Source organism: Tamandua tetradactyla, chromosome 2 (assembly GCF_023851605.1).
Source record: "Tamandua tetradactyla isolate mTamTet1 chromosome 2, mTamTet1.pri, whole genome shotgun sequence".
Taxonomy (NCBI): domain Eukaryota; kingdom Metazoa; phylum Chordata; class Mammalia; order Pilosa; family Myrmecophagidae; genus Tamandua; species Tamandua tetradactyla.
This window is the reverse complement of record NC_135328.1, coordinates 157274490-157293132: the sequence shown is the minus strand read 5'-3', so window position 1 is coordinate 157293132 and position 18643 is coordinate 157274490. Positions and strand designations below refer to the sequence as shown.

The 18643-nt window shown below is 39.1% G+C and overlaps 1 protein-coding gene across 7 annotated transcripts in view; it reads right to left on the bottom strand.

Moving 5' to 3' along the window:
• Positions 1–18643, bottom strand: part of DOCK7 (dedicator of cytokinesis 7) — a 444028-nt gene that overhangs the window by 260528 nt on the left and 164857 nt on the right. For all 7 annotated transcript variants that reach the window (XM_077149435.1, XM_077149436.1, XM_077149437.1 and 4 more), the window contains exon 12: positions 15289–15431. In XM_077149435.1, coding sequence (XP_077005550.1) covers positions 15289–15431 — 143 coding nt within the window. The remainder of the gene's footprint in view (positions 1–15288; positions 15432–18643) is intronic.

The following is an 18643-nucleotide window of genomic DNA, read 5'->3' as shown; positions in this document are numbered from 1 at the left end:
AGAGACATATGTTTCACCTAACAATATTCAACTGTCCTGCGTACAACTCTTAAACTTCATATCCTATGCCATAAATACTATAACATGAACAATACGACTTACGTCATAGGATAAGAAAAGAAGATATTTGCTTATGTACAAATACAAACATACTCATAACAAAAAAGGGAAGAAATATTCATGTAATCACAGTCTTCATTTCTATAACTGGTCACATGGTCACAGTTCATATTTATCACTATCTTCTTCTAGTACACATTTCATGTTCTCTTTAGCCTTTAGCAAGCACTTCAGCTGGCCATGGTTCTTTGCCGGGGTGGGGTGACCCAGACCTTCATTCCTGAAGTTTCTGGGTCACTGGTACTCCTGCCTGGATTCGGCTTCACAGTTTTCTGTTGACTTTTATCACAGAACATGTAGTACTAAAAGATACCCTAGTGGATCTCCTGTATTCCCAGAAAACTCTTCTTTACATCCATTGTATAGTTGCAGTCCTATTTCCCCTTGATAGCAGGATCAATCACCCCAGACAGAACAGTAATCGCCTTTCATGCCTGCTGATTCAGTGGCATAAGAAGCCTAAAGTGGCCAGGTGGCAGCTTTAACTTCCAGTTCAATGGAATCATTGTTGTGAATCCTGGTAGAAGCACTCCTCCCTTAGGACCTGTAGACCAGGTAGAACTTAAGGTCACAGGGACAGGTAGCAAAAATTACCCTACTGGATCTCTAGGGGTGATAGTGAGTGCTGTCACTCCCATTTCCACCGCTTGATTCCTGGACCTGTGTATCCTGGCTATGGAAGAAATAGCACCATATAGTAGATGCACAGCCTCCTGGAGAATGTTGCCCCAGCCCTGCAAGCTATTGCCATCTAGTTGGCACCGTAATTGGGTCTTCAAAAGACCATTCCATCATTCTATCAACCCAGTTGCCTCTGGATGATGGGGAATGTGGTAAGACCAAAGAATTTCATAAGCATGTACCCATTCCTGCACTTCATTTGCTGTGAAGTGGGTTCCTTGGTCAGAAGCAATGCTTTGTGGAATATTATGATGGTGGATAAGGCATTCTGTAAGTTCACGGACGATAGTTTTTACAGAAGCACTATGTGCAGGGAATGCAAACCCATATCCATTTTCTTACTGTTCATTTCAGTAAGAAAAACTGCTCCCCCTTCCATGAAGGAAGTGGTTCAATGTAATCAACCTAACACCAGGTAGCAGGCTGATCACTTCAGGGAATGGTGTCATACCATGGACATAGTGTGGTCTCTACTGCTGGCAGATTGGGCACTCGGCAGTGGCCTTAGCCAGGTCGGCTTTGGTGAGTGGAAATCCATGTTGTTGAGCCATGTCTGTTAGTTAGGAAGCCGGACATGATATACCAGAACTGAAACGGCCTTCAAAAAGGGGAATTTAATAAGTTTACAAGTTTACAGTTCCACAGAAGTGAAAATTTCCAAATTAAGGTAGCAACAAGAGGTTACCTTGACACAAGTAAGACTACTACTGTCTGGAAAAGCTCTATCAGCTGGGAAGTCATGTGGCTAGCATCTGCTGGCCCCTTGCTCCTGGGTTCAGCTGCTTTCAGCTTCTGTTTCTGTGGGGGTTCCTCACTTTGCTTCCCCAGGGCTAGGTTTCATCTCTTGGCTTCCCTTGGCTCTCACCAGGATCCAGCTTGCTTAACATCTCATGGGAAGGAACTTGGTAACATCTGCCAGGCTCCAAGCATCTCCACATGTCAGCATCTGTGCCAGCTCTGTTCTGTCAGCACTGCTATGTCAGCTCTGAGGCGTCTATATTTCTCATGGCTCTGTCACTCTGGCTTTCTCCAAAGGCCAGATTCTCCAAATCTAAAGGATTCCAGTAATCTAATCAAGTCTCACCTGGAATGAGTGGAGTCACATCTCCAACTAATCAAAAGTTAACACCTACACCTGGGTGCGTCACATCTCCATGGAGACCATCAAATCAAAAGATTACAACCTACATTATTAAATCAGGATTAAAAGAAACGTTTGCCCCCAAGAAGACTGAATCAGAATCGAAACATGGCTTTTCTGGGGTTCATGATACTGTCAAATGGCCACACCATGTATTAGCTCCATCCCTACCACCATGCCCACTTTGTTCATGAGCCCATTCAACAATGGCAGCAGTGGCTGAAGAAAGAGGATGACTTGTATCGACAGGAAGGGACATGTTATCCACTTGATTAAAACTTTCCTCTGCTGAAGTCACCTTTTGTGAGCATTCACATGGGACACAAATATCTTAATGTTCTTTGCCCACTCAGAAAAGTCTATCCACATATTTCTTCCCCAGACATGCATGACTGGGGATTTCTCCAAATCTCTTTCGGAGATTACTCCAAAAGAAATCTCATACAGTTCTTTTAGAGTATAGTGTACCTCCTATGGGTCACACTTTATACCTCACCTTTTGGGGCCTGTTGAGACTTTAGTCTAGTTATAGGTCTTGAAGAAAAGAGGGGTGATGGGATGGGTCATGAAAAGAAGTAGAAGTGTCTTTCAAACCAGTTACCTCAGAGCATTCCTTTGCAGTTTCCATCTGGTGAAAGAGGATTAGTCACTTCAGACAGAAGAATGAGGGTTATTTCCCCATGGGATATGGTTACAGGGCTGGCAGGCAGTGAAGGGTTAATCTGGTTAGGTGGGGTTTGGATAGCAGACTTCTCTGGGGAGACTGGAGGCCAGAAGGGCGTTTCCTCAAGGCAGGCTAGAGGTTGGGAAGTTCTTTTCTCAGGGCAGTCCATTACAGGTCTATCTAGCAAAGGTGTAGCAGATTCCAGGGATCCCATCTCCCCATCGCCATCATTATCAAGCCATGTATCACCATTCCACATTTCTGGGTCCCCTTCTTTTACAATTAAAGCCCTAACTTATTATTTTTTTTTAATCTTTATTGGTAAATCTTCGTACACATATCAAAGCCCTAACTTTAAATAGCAGACACCCTGCTAGGTTGAGATTTTCATTTATGTTGTAAATCTGCTACTCACAGAATAAGGATTTATGTCCAGTTTTCAAGATCTCAAGTCTGCAACTACCATAAATAAGATTTTCTTTCAGCGCACACATACAAATCTTTACATTATTCACAGAGTGCTTAAGGTGCAAATCTGAAGCCATCAGCTCATCTCTTTCCCTTATCACTGTATCCAGCGTATCTAACAGCAACCAGCCAAAATCATTATACCTCTTAATTCCACAAAACTCTGTAAAGATGTCAAAAACATTCTCACCCAGAGCCTTGCCTGGTATAAGCATAAAATTAGCAGAATCTAAAGGTGATATTATGAGTATCTCTTTTGCCAACTTTCCCATGGACTGTCAGTGCCACCTTGAATATTGGAAACAGAGTTATTAGTGCCTCTGAGTCTCATCAGAGTAGAAAATCAATTGTAAAAACCTATTTTTAAATTCTGTTTCTCGGAACCACTCCTGGTACCAAGCTGTGTTAGTCAGGGTCCTCTAGAAAAAACAGAACCAACAGGAGAGATCTGTAATTACGAGATTTATAAAGTTGTCTCATGTAACTGTAGGAATGAAAGAGTCCAAAATCAAAAGGGCAGCCTGTGAGGCTAGTGGCTCAAATGAAAGGTCTGGACGAACTTCACAGGAGAGGTTTGCTGGCTGAAGAAGCAGTGAAAGAATCGCTCTTCATCCTTAAAAGCCTTCAGCAATCAACTCACTGATGATCTGATACATCAGCCTTCCAGTTTATCAACCAGCCACAAAATATCCTTGCAGCAACAGTAAGGCCAACTGGCATAATCACTTGGACAAGCTGAGACTAGAATCTAATCATCACAAGACCAATTTTTCTTATGAATATATATGCAAAAGTCATCAACAAAATACTTGCAAATCAGGTCTAACAGCACATCAAAGAATTATACACCATGATACAGTGGTATTTTTCCATGTATTTGAGTGTGGTTCATGTAAGAACATCAATAATGTAATACACAACATTAACAAAATCAAAAGGAAAAAACACATGACCATCTTAATTGAGAAAGAAAACGCATTTGACAATCTGACAATATCCCACATCTGTTCTTATCCCACACTTTTAAAAATGAGAATAGAAGAAAACTTGTCCAACATGATAAAGGGCAGACATGAAAAACCCACAGCTAACATCATCCTTAATGATGACAGACCACAAGCTTTCCCACTAAGATCTGGTACAAGACAAGGATACCCAGTGTCACCACTGTTCCTCAACACTGTACTAGAAGTTATAGCCATAGCAATTAGGCAAGAAAAGGAAATAAAAAGCAACCAAATTGGAAAGGAAAAAGTAAAACTTTCACTATTTTCAAACGACATTATCCTACTGTAGTAGTTAGGTTCAGGTGTCAGCTTGGTCAGGTGATAGTGCCCGGTTTTTTCATTGCTGTGGACTTAAATCATCAGGACCTGAAATTCATCTACAGCTGATTAAATTAAATGTTACTCATTGCAGGAGGCACCTGCTTAGCTGATGGCAGATGTAATTTAATTAGCTAGAGGCTTAAAAGAAAGAGGTCAGAAGAGTACTCAGCAGCCCAGTGCTTAGAGCTGGCTCACACAAGACATATGAAGATGCAGAAAGGAAATGCCCCAGAGAAAGCCACCTGAACCCAGAAGCTGGAAGAAAGCGCCAGCAAATGTTGCCATGTGCCTTCCCAAATTAGTATAATTGTAACTAAATAAATCTCCATTATAGAAGCTAATTCCTCTCTGGTATATGCATTCCAGCAGCCTACACTAGAAATTGCTGGAAAATCCACAACAAAGTTCCTAGAGCTAATAAAGGAATTCAGCAAAGTAGCAGACTACAAGATTAAATCTAAGTAGTGTCTCTATATACAAGAAATGGAAGAATCAGAATATGAAATAAAGAAATAAATTCCATTTATATTAGCAACTGAAGGAATGAAATATTTAGTGATAAATCTAACCAAGGATGTAGAGGATTTGACACAGAAAGCTACAAAATGTTGCTAAAACAAATCTAAATAAGAAGGCCTAAATAAATGGAAAGACATGTTTATGATCTGGACAATTAAATATTGCTAAGATGTCAATTCTACCCTCAGTAATTTACAGCTCCAGCACAATCCCAACCAAAATTCAATCAATCTTCTCTGCAAAAATGTAAAAGCCAATCATTAAATTAATATGGAAGTATAAGGGGCCCAGAATAGCCACATGCATCATGAAAAAGAAGAATGAGGTCAGAAGATTCATACTTCACCACAGCAATCAAAGCAACATGCTACTGGCACAAGGACAGATAAACAAACCCATAGAATCAAACTGAGAGCTCAAAAACCAAACCTCACCTGTACAGCCAACTGATTTTTGACAAGAAAACAAAGACTGCACAATTGAGAATGAATAGTCTCTTTAACAAATGGCACTGGAAAAACTGGATCTCCACTTGCAAGGGTGACCACTACCTCAAGCCACAGACAAAAGTAAATTAAAAATATTTCAAAAAATTAAATATAAGAGACAGAACTATCAAAGTCCTAGAAAAAACACAGGGAAGCATCTTCAGCATCTTGTGTTAGATAATGGTTATTTATTTTTACTTTAAACCCAAAGCACAAGCAACAGAAGAAAAAATAAATAGAACCTTATCATGAATATGAATGACACTGTCATAATGGCAGCAAATATTTGCAAACCACATATCTAATAAGGGTTTAATATCCAGATGAATAAAGAAACCCTTAAATTCTAGCACAAAAAAACCAGGAAACAAATTAAAAAATGGGCAAAAAAGACTTGAATGGACATTTCTCCCAAGATATACAAAGAGTCAAAAAAGCACACGATAAGCAGTTCAGCAACATAAGCCATTAGGAAATACAAGTGAAAACCACAATTAGATGCCATTTCCCACTAGAATGGCTACTATTCAAAGATCTGGGAAGAAGACAAATCCCTGGGCAGGACTGGCAAATTGACTTTACTAATCTTCCACCAATTAAAAAATTTAAATATATTTTAGTTTTTGTGGATACTTTTTCAGGATGGGTTGAAGCCTTCCTACCACCTCAGAAAAAACTTCTGAAGTACCTACTGTTTTATTGCAAAGCATTTTCCTAGATTTGGCCTCCCAACATCAATACAATCAGACAACAGCCCTGCCTTTACTTCTCAATTTACTCAACAGGTGTCACAAACCCTAGGTATACATTGGCAATTACACACCTCATACTGACACCAGTCATCGGGCAAAGTATAATGAATGAATGGCATAATTAAACGCATTTAACTAAGCTAAGGACCCAGACTCAATTACCATGGATTAAACTTTTATCAATTGCACGACTTAAATTTGAAGTGCCCCAAGTAAGCCCCAAATGTTAAGCCCTTTCAAAATAATGTAAGGAAGGCCTTTACTACTCTGCAATCTCTCTCCTACAGTCTCCTCATATGGAGACTGCCTCCCTATTTTAACCCAAATTAGAGCAACACTTAGAGATTATGCAAATGCAAGTCTGCCTCAAGCTACTCAAGGCCCCATTAACTCTCATATAACTCTAGGACACTATGTATATCTAAAAACCCTTCAACCAAACTCTCTAACTTCCTCTAAGAGAGGACCATACTTGGTTTTACTCACCACTCCAACAGCAGCTAAATTATCAGGATTAACATTCTGGGCTCATCTCTTCAGGCTTCATCTGACTCAACAACTAGATGAGATGGATCTCAACGTCCACACCAACCAGACGAGGGACCTCAACCAACAATTTTCGTGCACACCTACTGGAGCACTTAAACTTAGGATCTCAAAGACCAGCTCCAACAGAGGATGAATACTTTAGCCTGCTGTATCTGTGGCCTGGCAGTTTTTATCCTTACATTTGCATTTGTTCTTCACCCAGCAATTTTAGCCCTCCCAGAAGATATCTGCCTTATCTATTTTCCAGAAACTAACTTCACCCAAATTTGGCGGTGGAAATATCCGCAGCAAAATAATTCTTCCTCCTCTTTCCAGTGCTAGGGTATTTTCAGTCCTCTGGCCTTATAAGTGATTTTTCCTCCATTCTCATCTTTCTGCAAATAATCTCTAACAATGTGGCCTGGCAAAGTCCCCTCACTCTCACACCCTTTTAGAATTCATTATCGACCTTTGACTTCTGGGAGATTGACAAGATTTCACCCCTAATCAAATTACCTTATACTCCTTCATTCTCATCATACTAACAGCTGATCTCTTGCTTGATTAGTGTCTCTTCACCATGCTACTTTTCCAGCTTACAATATCCTTCTTTATAATTACAGAACTGTCCTATCAACTTCAACACCCATTTGCATCTGTTATCCAAAGAACTGCCACTACCCTTAACAAAACAAACTGCTAGATATGTCCAGAGTCTATACACTCTACTTCTTTCTCTATTTCAGCCTTTCCAGTAAGCATAGAAATGATGTCTACAATTACTCCTCAATATTATGAAGGTGATCAAACCAAAGTAATTAAGCCTAAAATAGTAGGTGAGGGAAAACTGGTATCAGAGAAAGACCCAAAACCAGAAAAACCATAAGGTCCAGGTCCCATGGAAACAGTACACCAACTAACAGACAAACCCTATCTATGCTTCTCCCACTATTCTTCCAATCCACAAACTACTTATTTAGGAGATCTTAATGCTTCCTTTTATAATTATACCCTAACTTTTAACTCAGGCCTCCTTAAGTGGGTGCCCAACCCCCTAAACCATTTCACCATACTAAGTAGCCAAACTACCATTCTATTTTGGGGCACCAAATTATATAATGCTACAGGTCACTACACCGAGGATATAATCTTATCACCTAGCCCTTTAAATAATACCCCAACACTTGGGCTGGGAACTTGTTCAGGTCAACTTTTTGATCTAACCATCACAAAATCACTGGAAATAAAATAACTACATCAGAACAGTCAAGTATTCAAAGTCTCCTGCTAAAACCCTGTAAAATTGTAATTCTAAACTCTTTGTCTATATTAAAACTAGCACCTGTAAAGTAATAGAAGGCCCCACTAACCCAACTACAAAAGCCTCATTCCCAGCAGTATCAAAGTAAAGCAATTTACTCCACGTCCTTTTCCACAATACACTATGCCAAAACCTAGCACCTCAAGGAATTTAGCTTCATAAGCCCTATTCTCCCTTACGTGAAAATGAATGTTATACAGGCTGGAATAGCTTCACCCCCCACTCACTTGCTGTAGCATTTCAGCTGCCCATGTTCAAACTGTTTTCCACTCTGTTAACACTAGCCACCACATGGGTAGCTATTGCTGCCTTTCCTGCCCAAAGGGCCCCCTTTAGCTCTTTCTTTAATAGGCACAGGATATTATTTCTTACATGGAAACACATCTTACTTATTCCTTTCTAAGGACTGGACAGGAAACTACACTACTGTTACATTAAACCCTGCAGCCCAAATCTTAACACCTTCTGAAATGGCTTCCTCAGGGCAAGTTCCCAACCTTGGCTATTTTCTTGAAAACCACCTCAACGAGCCCCTAAAATGAACCCATAGGCATGTCTGAAGTTGCTTCAACCACATTGTAGAACACCCAACTCACACTATATATTGGAGCTTTTTTGGTTTGTTGGCATCCACATACTAGAAGCCTGTATTTTAAACATATCTCGAATGATGCAGCAATCACGGAATGCTACCATCCAAGCTTGAGAAGAACAGGAACAATCTTTGAACAGTTTAGCCAAAGCAATTCTACAAAGTAGAAGAGCTCTGGATGTCCTACCAGCAACAGCGGGAGGAAGCTGTGCTACAGTAAATGAAATTTGCTATTTTTACATCAATAATACAGGGAAAGTAGAACAAAATTTAAAACTACTAAAAAAAAAAAAATGTGTCCATAAGAAGTAATAGCTTAGCAAAGGCAGATACGAATTTATTCTGGCTAGAAAACTTTCTCTCAAAATTTCATTCTTCTTCACATCCCTACAAGCTGTCCTGCTCCCCATCACTGGGCCCTTAATTATTCTCCTGTTAATCTTCCTCTTAGCCCCCGCCTCTTACAATGTTTAATGAGTTTTATTTGCAGGTCAGTAACAGCCATGACCAACCAGAGAAATTCTGAAAACATACTCCTTTTACAAGACCTGCTCCTTTCACAGCAAAAACATCACTATCAGCCCATCCCAATCAGATGCCCAGAAACCCAATAAATAATGCCACTGCTCAGCTCCAAGCAATCTTGTCTTCCCCCAACTATGCCGTCCCTTTTTTCTAGGGGGGGGGGGGGGAGTGCATGGTCCAGAACCAAACCTGGGTCTCCCACATGCAAGGTGAGCATTTTACCACCGAACCACCCATGCACCCTCCAACAAGCACCCTTTTGACAGCAGGAAGCAGCTAGTGAAAAAACACAATGTCCCTGCTCTCTCCAAAAATTACTTCGAGCTGAGCTAAGGCATCCCCCCCAAACATAACCCCATCTCCATTCAATTTTACTAAAATAAAAAGGCCAGAATGTCAGGTATCAAAAAATAAAACTTGACATGCAAAATGGATTCTGTGGCATGGGGGCCCCCTCACTTTCTCTCCCTCAAGCAGCTATCTGACAGGACTCTATGTTCTGGCAAGATAGACAAGAACGGACGTGCCAAGGCCCCACCCGCCAGAGGCCAGACCAGATAACCATGAGCATGAAGTCATGATCTGCAGCAGTCTGATATCTCCCAGTGATGCCTGAGGTCTTTCCACCTCACTCCCTTTAAAAAACTGGCCCCCAGAATGATGGTCAGAGCCTTCTCCTTCCTGTGCGTTGGCTCTCACTCTGTCACTTTCTCAATAAACCTATCCTGCTTTGATTGGCTGTCATGCTTAGATTCTTTAACAACTCTATGCCCAACACCATGTATCTATTTTTTCTTTTGTGGCTTGTGTAAAGTTTTTGGTTGTAAAGTTTAAGAAAATTTATTACTAGCTCTTGAAGATGTTTCCCTACATTTTCTTCTAGAACCTTTATGGTATTAGTTCTTTTTTTATCTTTTTTTCATGGGTAGGCACCAGGAATCAAATGTGGGTATCTGGCATGGAAGGTGAGAACTCTGCCACTGAGTCACCATGGCCTAACCTGGTATTAGTTCTTATATTTTTGTGTTTGATCCACTTTGTCTTAATTTTTGTATAGGGTGTGAGAGGTAAGGGTCCTCTTTCATTCTTTTGGCTATTGATAACCAGTTGTCCCATGCCCATTTATTGAAAGGACAATTTTGTCCCAGTTCACTGGATTTGGGGTCCTTATCAAAAATCAATTACCACAGATTTGGTGGTCTATTTCTGCAGTCTCAATTCGATTCCATTGGTCAATACTTCTATCTTTGTGCCAGTACCATGCTATTTTGACCACTATGGCCTTATAACAAGCTTTATAATTGGGGAGTGTTAATCCTCTCACTTCCTTCTACATTTTTCAGATGCTTTTAACTATTCACAATCTATTTCCCTACCAGATGAATTTGGTAAGTCTTCAAAGTAGGTTGTTGGAATTTTGAATCATACTGCTTTAAATCTGTAGATCAATTTGGGTAGAATTGACATCTTAACTATATTTAACTTAATTATCTATGAGCAGGGAATGCCTTTCCACCTATTTAGATCTTCTTTGATTTCTTTTAGCAATGTTATGTAGTTTTTGTGTACAAGTCCTTTACATCCCTAGTTAAGTTTATTCCTAGGTACTTGTTTCTTTTAGTTGCTGTTTTGAGTGGAATTTTATCCTTACCTGACTCCTCAGGTCTTTGCTTGTGTGTAGAAACATTATTGATTTTTGTAGTTAATTTTATATCCCACCACCTTGCTGAATTTATTAGCTCAAGTAACTTTGTTGCAGATCTCAGGATTTTCCAAGTATAGGATCATGTCATTTGCAAACAATAAAAGCTTTAATTCTTCCATTCCAATATTGATGCCTTTTATTTTTCTGTCCTGCCTGATTGCCCTAGCTAGAACTTCTAGTACAACGCTGAATAATAGTGGTGACCGATGTCATCCTTGTCTTGTTCCCAATCTTAGGGGGAAAGCTTTCATTTTTTCATATATGCTCTTTATCATACTGAGAAAGTTACCTTTGAGTCCTATCTTTTGAAGTGTTTTTGTCAGAAAAGGATGTTGAATTTTGTTGAATGCTTTTCAACATCATTGGAGATGATCATGTGATTTTTCCCTTGCAATTCATTAACGTGCTGTATTACATTAACTGATTTTCTTGTGTTGAACCAACCTTGCATTTCTGGTATAACCTCACTTAGTCAAGGTGTACAATACTTTTAAAGTGCCGTTGGATTTGATTTGTTAATATTTTGTTGAGAATTTTTGCATTTATGTTCATTAGGGAGATTGGCCTGTAGTTTTCTTTTCTTGTAGCATCTTTACTGGTTTTGGTATTAAAATGATGTTAGCTTCATAAAACGAGTTAGGTAGTGTTCCTTTTCCTTAATTTTTGGAAAAGTCTGAGGAGGATTGGTTAGTTCTTTATGGAATGTTTGATAAAATTCCCCTGTGAAGCCATTGGGCCCTGAGCTTTTCTTTTTTGTAATTTATTTTATTTATTAAATGTCCCAACATACAAACACAAACATTCTTACCATATGATCATTCAGTAATTCACAATATCATCATATAGCTGTATATTCATCATGATCACTTCTTAGAACATTTACATCAATTCAGAAAAAGAAATAAAAAGAAAACAGAAAAAAAATTCGTACATACCATACCCCTTACCCCTTTTGTCGATCATTAGCATTCCAATCTACTAAATATATTTTATCATTTTTCCCCTATTATTTATTTATTTTTAATCCACATATTTTACTCATCTGTCCATAAGGTAGATAAAAGAAGTATCAGACACTAGGTTTTCACAATCACACAGTCACATTGCAAAAGTTATATCATTAATCAATCATCTTCAAGAAGCATGGCTACTGGAACACAGCACTGCATTTTCAGGCACTTCCCTCCAGCCTCTCCAATATACCTTGACTAAAAAGGTGATATCTATTTAATGCATAAGAATAACCTCCAGGATAACCTCTCAACTCTGCTTGGAACCTCTCAGCCACTGACACTGTATTTTGTCTCATTTCTCTCTTCCCCCTTTCAGTTGAGAAGACTTTCTCAATCCCTTGGTGCTGAGTCCCAGCTCATTCTAGGATTTCTGTCCCATGTTGCCAAGAAGGTCCACACCCCTGGGAGTCATGTCCCACGTGGAGAGGGGGAGGGCAGTGAGTTTGCTTGTCATGTTGGCTGAGAGAGAGAGGCCACATCTGAGCAAAAAAAGAGATTCTCTTGGGGGTGACTCTTAGGGCTAATTTTAAGTAGGCTCAGCCTATCCTTTGCAGGTTTAAGTTTCATATGAACAAACCCCAAGATCGGGGACTCATGGGCTTTTCTTTGTAGGAAGATTTTTGATGACTAATTGAATCTCTACTTGCAATTGGTTTGTTGAAATATTCTATTTCTTCCTGAGTCAGTGTATCTTGTTTGTGTGTTTCTAGGAACTTGTCCATTTCATCTAAGTTGTCTAGTTTGCTGGCACATCGTTGTTCATAGGATGGTCTTATGATTCCTTTTATTTCTTCAGAGTCTGTGGTAATAACCCCCCTCGCATTTCTGATTTTGTTTATTTGCATCCTCTTTTTTTTCTTTGTCAGTCTTCCTAATGGCCGGTAGATTATGCTGATATTCTCAAAGAAACAACTTCTGGCTTTACTGATTCTCTCTACTGTTCTCTTCCTCTCCCATTCACTTAACTTTGCTTTAATCTTTGTTATGCATCTTCTTCTATTTTCTTTGGGATTAGTTTGCTGCTCTTTCTCAAGTTACTCCAGGTGAGCAGCTAAATCCTCAATTTTTGTACCATTCAGTTCTAAGGACTATGGACTTCCATTTGGAAAGGGGCACATTAGGCTGTTTGCACCAGCTAGATGGTCTCTGGTTCTCTGCATCTCAGTTCTTCAGTTCTGTAACCAGGGCCTCCTTATGTGGTGTAGGAGACCCTTCCAGGTCACTTACACCCTAGAATGACTGTCTTAGTTGCCTTTCCTGTCCTTTCTCTAGCTGTTTCTTGTAGCAGGGGTGAACTCGACCTATCCTAGTTCATCATCTTCTCGGAACTCTCTATTCTGCTACCGTCCTGGAACGCTGAGTCATTGTAAAAGTTTTGATAATTTAATAAGTAAAAGCAAATTTTAACACTGCATTTCATCCAAACTGAGTTGAAATTTTTCATCTTTATTATCATTTCTATTTCTTCTTTTAAAGATTTTCTGTTCATATTAGGGCCCTAAACAATTTGATCCCTTCCCAACTTTAAAAAATCTGTTTTCATCTTTTATTTCTCTTCCTGTGACTCAGTGTACCTCAGCCTTATTTTCCCCTAAATATTCCAGGCTCACCCCAGGGCAGCCATAAATTTCAACTGAATATTTTATATGTGTACATAAATAATCATGATTATTATATCCCATAGTGAGCAGTAATCTTTCATCAATTTTGAAAAACTGCATTCTTTGTCTCATTTAGGAGAAATTGAGCTTTGAATTCTACTTTTTCAAAATAGTGATCTTTCCTTTTTAAATTTCTTTTGTGTGCCTAATGTGTATTTTACTAACCATTTAAAAAAAAACTTATAAAGGTAGTAATGCTCATGGTTAAAAAAAAAAACACAGAACTTTACAAAGTATACTTTAAATGTTTTCCATTACTTCATGTTTCCAGCAATCATTTATTTTTATATTCTCATAATCACTTTGTGCTGGTTTCCAGTTGCCTGTCTTCAATACTGCCTGGTACATGGTGAATGCTCAAAAATTACTTATTGGATAAATGGGTTGGTGGGTGGATTGAAAGAGGGATAGATGTCTTTTTAATTTAAATTTGTGGTACAAATTCAGTGATATAGCAGTCTCAAGAGATGGATAGTGAACTATCAAAACAGCAGCAGGAGTGACACAGCAGCTGAAGAAGTGGAAAGCAAGGGTACGGTCATATGTGGCAAGATCCTGTCACTGTATCTATTTTCATAGCCATCTTTGGCCAGTGTCTTTATTCAAGTAACTCTGTGCCTCCTCAGGACTCTTTTTTGGCACCACTGCCCATACAGTACTTCAGAAGCTTATCATCTGTTACAGTTTTCATTTCATTTTCTTAGAGTATCTCTGTATGATGCTACTGATATGTACAGTAAAGAGGTTTTAATTGGAATACTCTCAAATAATGGTGCATCCTACTTTGGACCCTTGCCCTCTCAAATTATAAAATGTTGTAGGTGAGGATTACATGCTTTTATTTAGAGTAACACTCACTGATTTCTCAGGAGGGAGAATCTTGAGACAATTCCTACAATCTTCCTTTAACCTGATCCAAAACACATGGACGGAACCCTTCTCTAGTTTATCACGCTACTACAAGTTTCTACCCATTTTTATAAAGTTTTTGTCATATAAGACAAAGACTTTCAAAATTTCCAGATCTTGAGTCACAGTATAAAATCTATTTTAAATATCAATCCATTATGCACAAATAAACACACCTGAAAATATGGAAAAAACCTGTTGAAGAAAGGTTCATATAAGTACTATTTACCTTCACTATGTGCAATGCCCTAGTAGTTCTTGTTTCATTCTACTTGCTTTTTTTTATGCTGAGTGTTATCTAGTAAATTGATTACCAGTAATGGTAATACATACATTTGAAAAATACAGTTACTTGATGATTTGAAGTAGACCAAATAATTTTCAAAGAATAAAATAGCATTGAGAATCTCTTGGGTCTATAAAGTCACCTCTAAAAGTAATACTGAACAAGATTTAGCACAACAATGCCCTATTCAAGTCCAAAAGTACGATTCCATATAACATGGATTTAGTAGTTAAGGCCAGAAAAATTTGTGTGGGGCAAAAAGATGTAATCACCCATTCATTTCAACAAAGAAATTTCATAAGCCATTAATGTTTAATAAATATTTCAACATGACACCTGAGAAATATGATGTAGATATAGGTGACTGAGTTTGGTATATTAGTCAATGCAACATCTAAATAAAATAATGATAAAACAAATACAATAGGTATTATGTGGATATATATTTTTAGGCATAATTATATTTATTCTTAAAGTTTTTTTATTCCCAAAATCACAATCAATAAGTACATGTACTTATTTTTGTGACAATGCAAGAAATTTATGTAAAAACATCCAATCAGAATTCCTACGTGACAGAACAATACCTGTTTAAAAAAATTGGTCACTGTGAGAGTAGCAGGTCGAAAGCTGGTCAAATTACAAGCATCATCGCCACTTGTTGTCCTTTCAAGAGATCGTCTGCCAACAATACTAGAATTTCTCCTCTCTGACCAAGATCCTTTTCGTTCTATCAAGAAAAAAGTAAGATATTGATTTTCACAATATTTAAAATTTGTTTTAAAAACTATCTGTCCAAACACAGGAAAGAGGACTTCCGGAGAAGATGGTGGCTTAGTAAGACGCGCGGATCTTAGTTTCTTCTCCAGGACAGCTACTAGGGGAGTAGAAACAATACAGAACAGCTCCCAAAGCCACAACAGAGAAAAAAAAGACAGCGTACCCCATCCTGGAACGGCTGGCTGGCTGAGAAAAGCCGCTCGGGTGAGATCACCGAGGCGCGCGGGCTTCACCGGGCGGGGCGGCAAGCGGCCGGAGTCACTCCCTTCCCCCTTCCCGGGCCGGCTGGGAGAATTGGAGAGGCGGTCCCCTGAAACCGCGGCGGCTGGCGCACACACCACGCGCGGGCCCCTGGACCAACTGAGAGAATTGGATCGGAAATCCCCAGGCCGCGGAGAACGGTGACGGGTGGGGGAGGCCCCTTCCAAACCCGTGACTCCCCGGGAACGGTGCACTCTCCCGGGCGGGCCGCTGCCGCTGGAGCCCTCCCACCACGCTTGTCGCCCCGGGCTGACTAGGAAATTCGGACGGGCGCTTTCCTGGACTGCGGCGGCCAGCAACCCTCCCCGCGTTCAGAACCCGGGCCTGCTCGCACTCTTCCAAGCCGCTTCGGCTAGCGAACCTCCCGGACGGCGAGAGTTTTCCAAAGTTAAAGGTCCCACAGCACCTTTTACCGGTGGGACCCGCAGACAAACGTGTGCCACGAGCGCCACCTACTGGGCAGGATAAGAAAAACAGAACCCAGAGATTTCACAGAAAAATCTTCCAAACTTTTGGATCCAATACCCAGGGCAATCTGTCTAAATGCGAAGACGCCAACAGAAGATAACGGATCACACTCAAATAATTGAAAACATGGCCCAGTCAAAGGAACAAACCAATAGTTCAAATGAGATACAGGAACTGAGACAACTAATGCTGAATATACGAACAGAAATGGAAAAACTCTTCAAAAACGAAATCAATAAATTGAGGGAGGACATGAAGAAGACATGGGCTGAACAAAAAGAAGAAATAGAAAAACTGAAAAAACAAATCACAGAACTTATGGAAGTGAAGGACAAAGTAGAAAAGATAGAAAAAACAATGGATACGTACAATGATAGATTCAAAGAGACAGAAGATAGAATTAGTGATTTGGAGGATGGAACATCTGAATTCCAAAAACAAACAGAAACTATCGGGAAAAGAATGGAAAAATTTGAACAGGGTATCAGGGAACTCAAGGACAATATGAACCGCACAAATATACGTGTTGTGGGTGTCCCAGAAGGAGAAGAGAAGGGAAAAGGAGGAGAAAAACTAATGGAAGAAATTTTCACTGAAAATTTCCCAACTCTTATGAAAGACCTAAAATTACAGATCCAAGAAGTACAGTGTACCCCAAAGAGATTAGACCCAAATAGGCGTTCTCCAAGACACTTACTAGTTAGAATGTCAGAGGTCAAAGAGAAAGAGAGGATCTTGAAAGCAGCAAGAGAAAAACAATCCATCACATACAAGGGAAACCCAATAAGACTATGTGTAGATTTCTCAGCAGAAACCATGGCGGCTAGAAGACAGTGGGATGATATATTTAAATTACTAAAAGAGAAAAACTGCCAACCAAGACTCCTATATCCGGCAAAATTATCCTTCAAAAATGAGGGAGAAATTAAAACATTCTCAGACAAAAAGTCACTGAGAGAATTTGTGACCAAGAGACCAGCTCTGCAAGAAATACTAAAGGGAGCACTAGAGTCAGAACCGAAAAGACAGAAGAGAGAGGTATGGAGAAGAGTGTAGAAAGAAGGAAAGCCAGATATGATATATATAATACAAAAGGCAAAATGGTAGAGGAAAATATTATCCAAACAGTAATAACACTAAATGTTAATGGACTGAATTCCCCAATCAAAAGACATAGACTGGCAGAATGGATTAAAAAACAGGATCCTTCTATATGCTGTCTACAGGAAACACATCTTAGACCCAAAGATAAACATAGGTTGAAAGTGAAAGGTTGGGAAAAGATATTTCATGCAAATAACAACCAGAAAAGAGCAGGAGTGGCTATACTAATATCCAACAAGTTAGACTTCAAATGTAAAACAGTTAAAAGAGACAAAGAAGGACACTATATACTAATAAAAGGAACAATTAAACAAGAAGACATAACAATCATAAATATTTACGCACCGAACCAGAATGCCCCAAAATACGTGAGGAATACACTGCAAACACTGAAAAGGGAAATAGACACAAATACCATAATAGTTGGAGACTTCAATTCACCACTCTCATCAATGGACAGAACATCTAGACAGAGGATCAATAAAGAAATAGAGAATCTGAATATTACTATAAAGGAGCTAGACTTAACAGACATTTATAGGACATTACATTCCACAACAGCAGGATACACCTTTTTCTCAAGTGCTCATGGATCATTCTCAAAGATAGACCATATGCTGGGTCACAAAGCAAGTCTTAACAAATTTAAAAAGATTGAAATTATACACAACACTTTCTCGGATCATAAAGGAATGAAGTTGGAAATCAATAATAGGCGGAATGCCAGAAAATTCATAAATACGTGGAGGCTCAACAACACACTCTTAAAGAACGAGTGGGTCAAAGAAGAAATTGCAAGAGAAATTAGTAAATACCTCGAGGCAAATGAAAATGAAAACACCACATATCAAAACTTATGGGATGCAGCAAAGGCAGTGCTAAGAGGGAAATTTATTGCCCTAAATGCCTATATCAGAAAAGAAGAAAAGGCAAAAATGCAGGAATTAACTGTTCACTTGGAAGAACTGGAGAAAGAACAACAAACTAATCCCAAAGCAAGCAAAAGGAAAGAAATAACAAAGATCAGAGCAGAAATAAATGAAATTGAAAACATGAAAACAATAGAGAAAATCAATAAGACCAGAAGTTGGTTCTATGAGAAAATCAATAAGATTGATGGGCCCTTATCAAGATTGACAAAAACAAGAAGAGAGAGGATGCAAATAAATAAGATCAGAAATTGAAGAGGAGACATAACTAGTGACCTCACAGAAATAAAGGAGGTAATAACAGGATACTATGAACAACTTTACGCTAATAAATACAACAATATAGATGAAATGGACGGGTTCCTGGAAAGACATGAACAACCAACTTTGACTCAAGAAG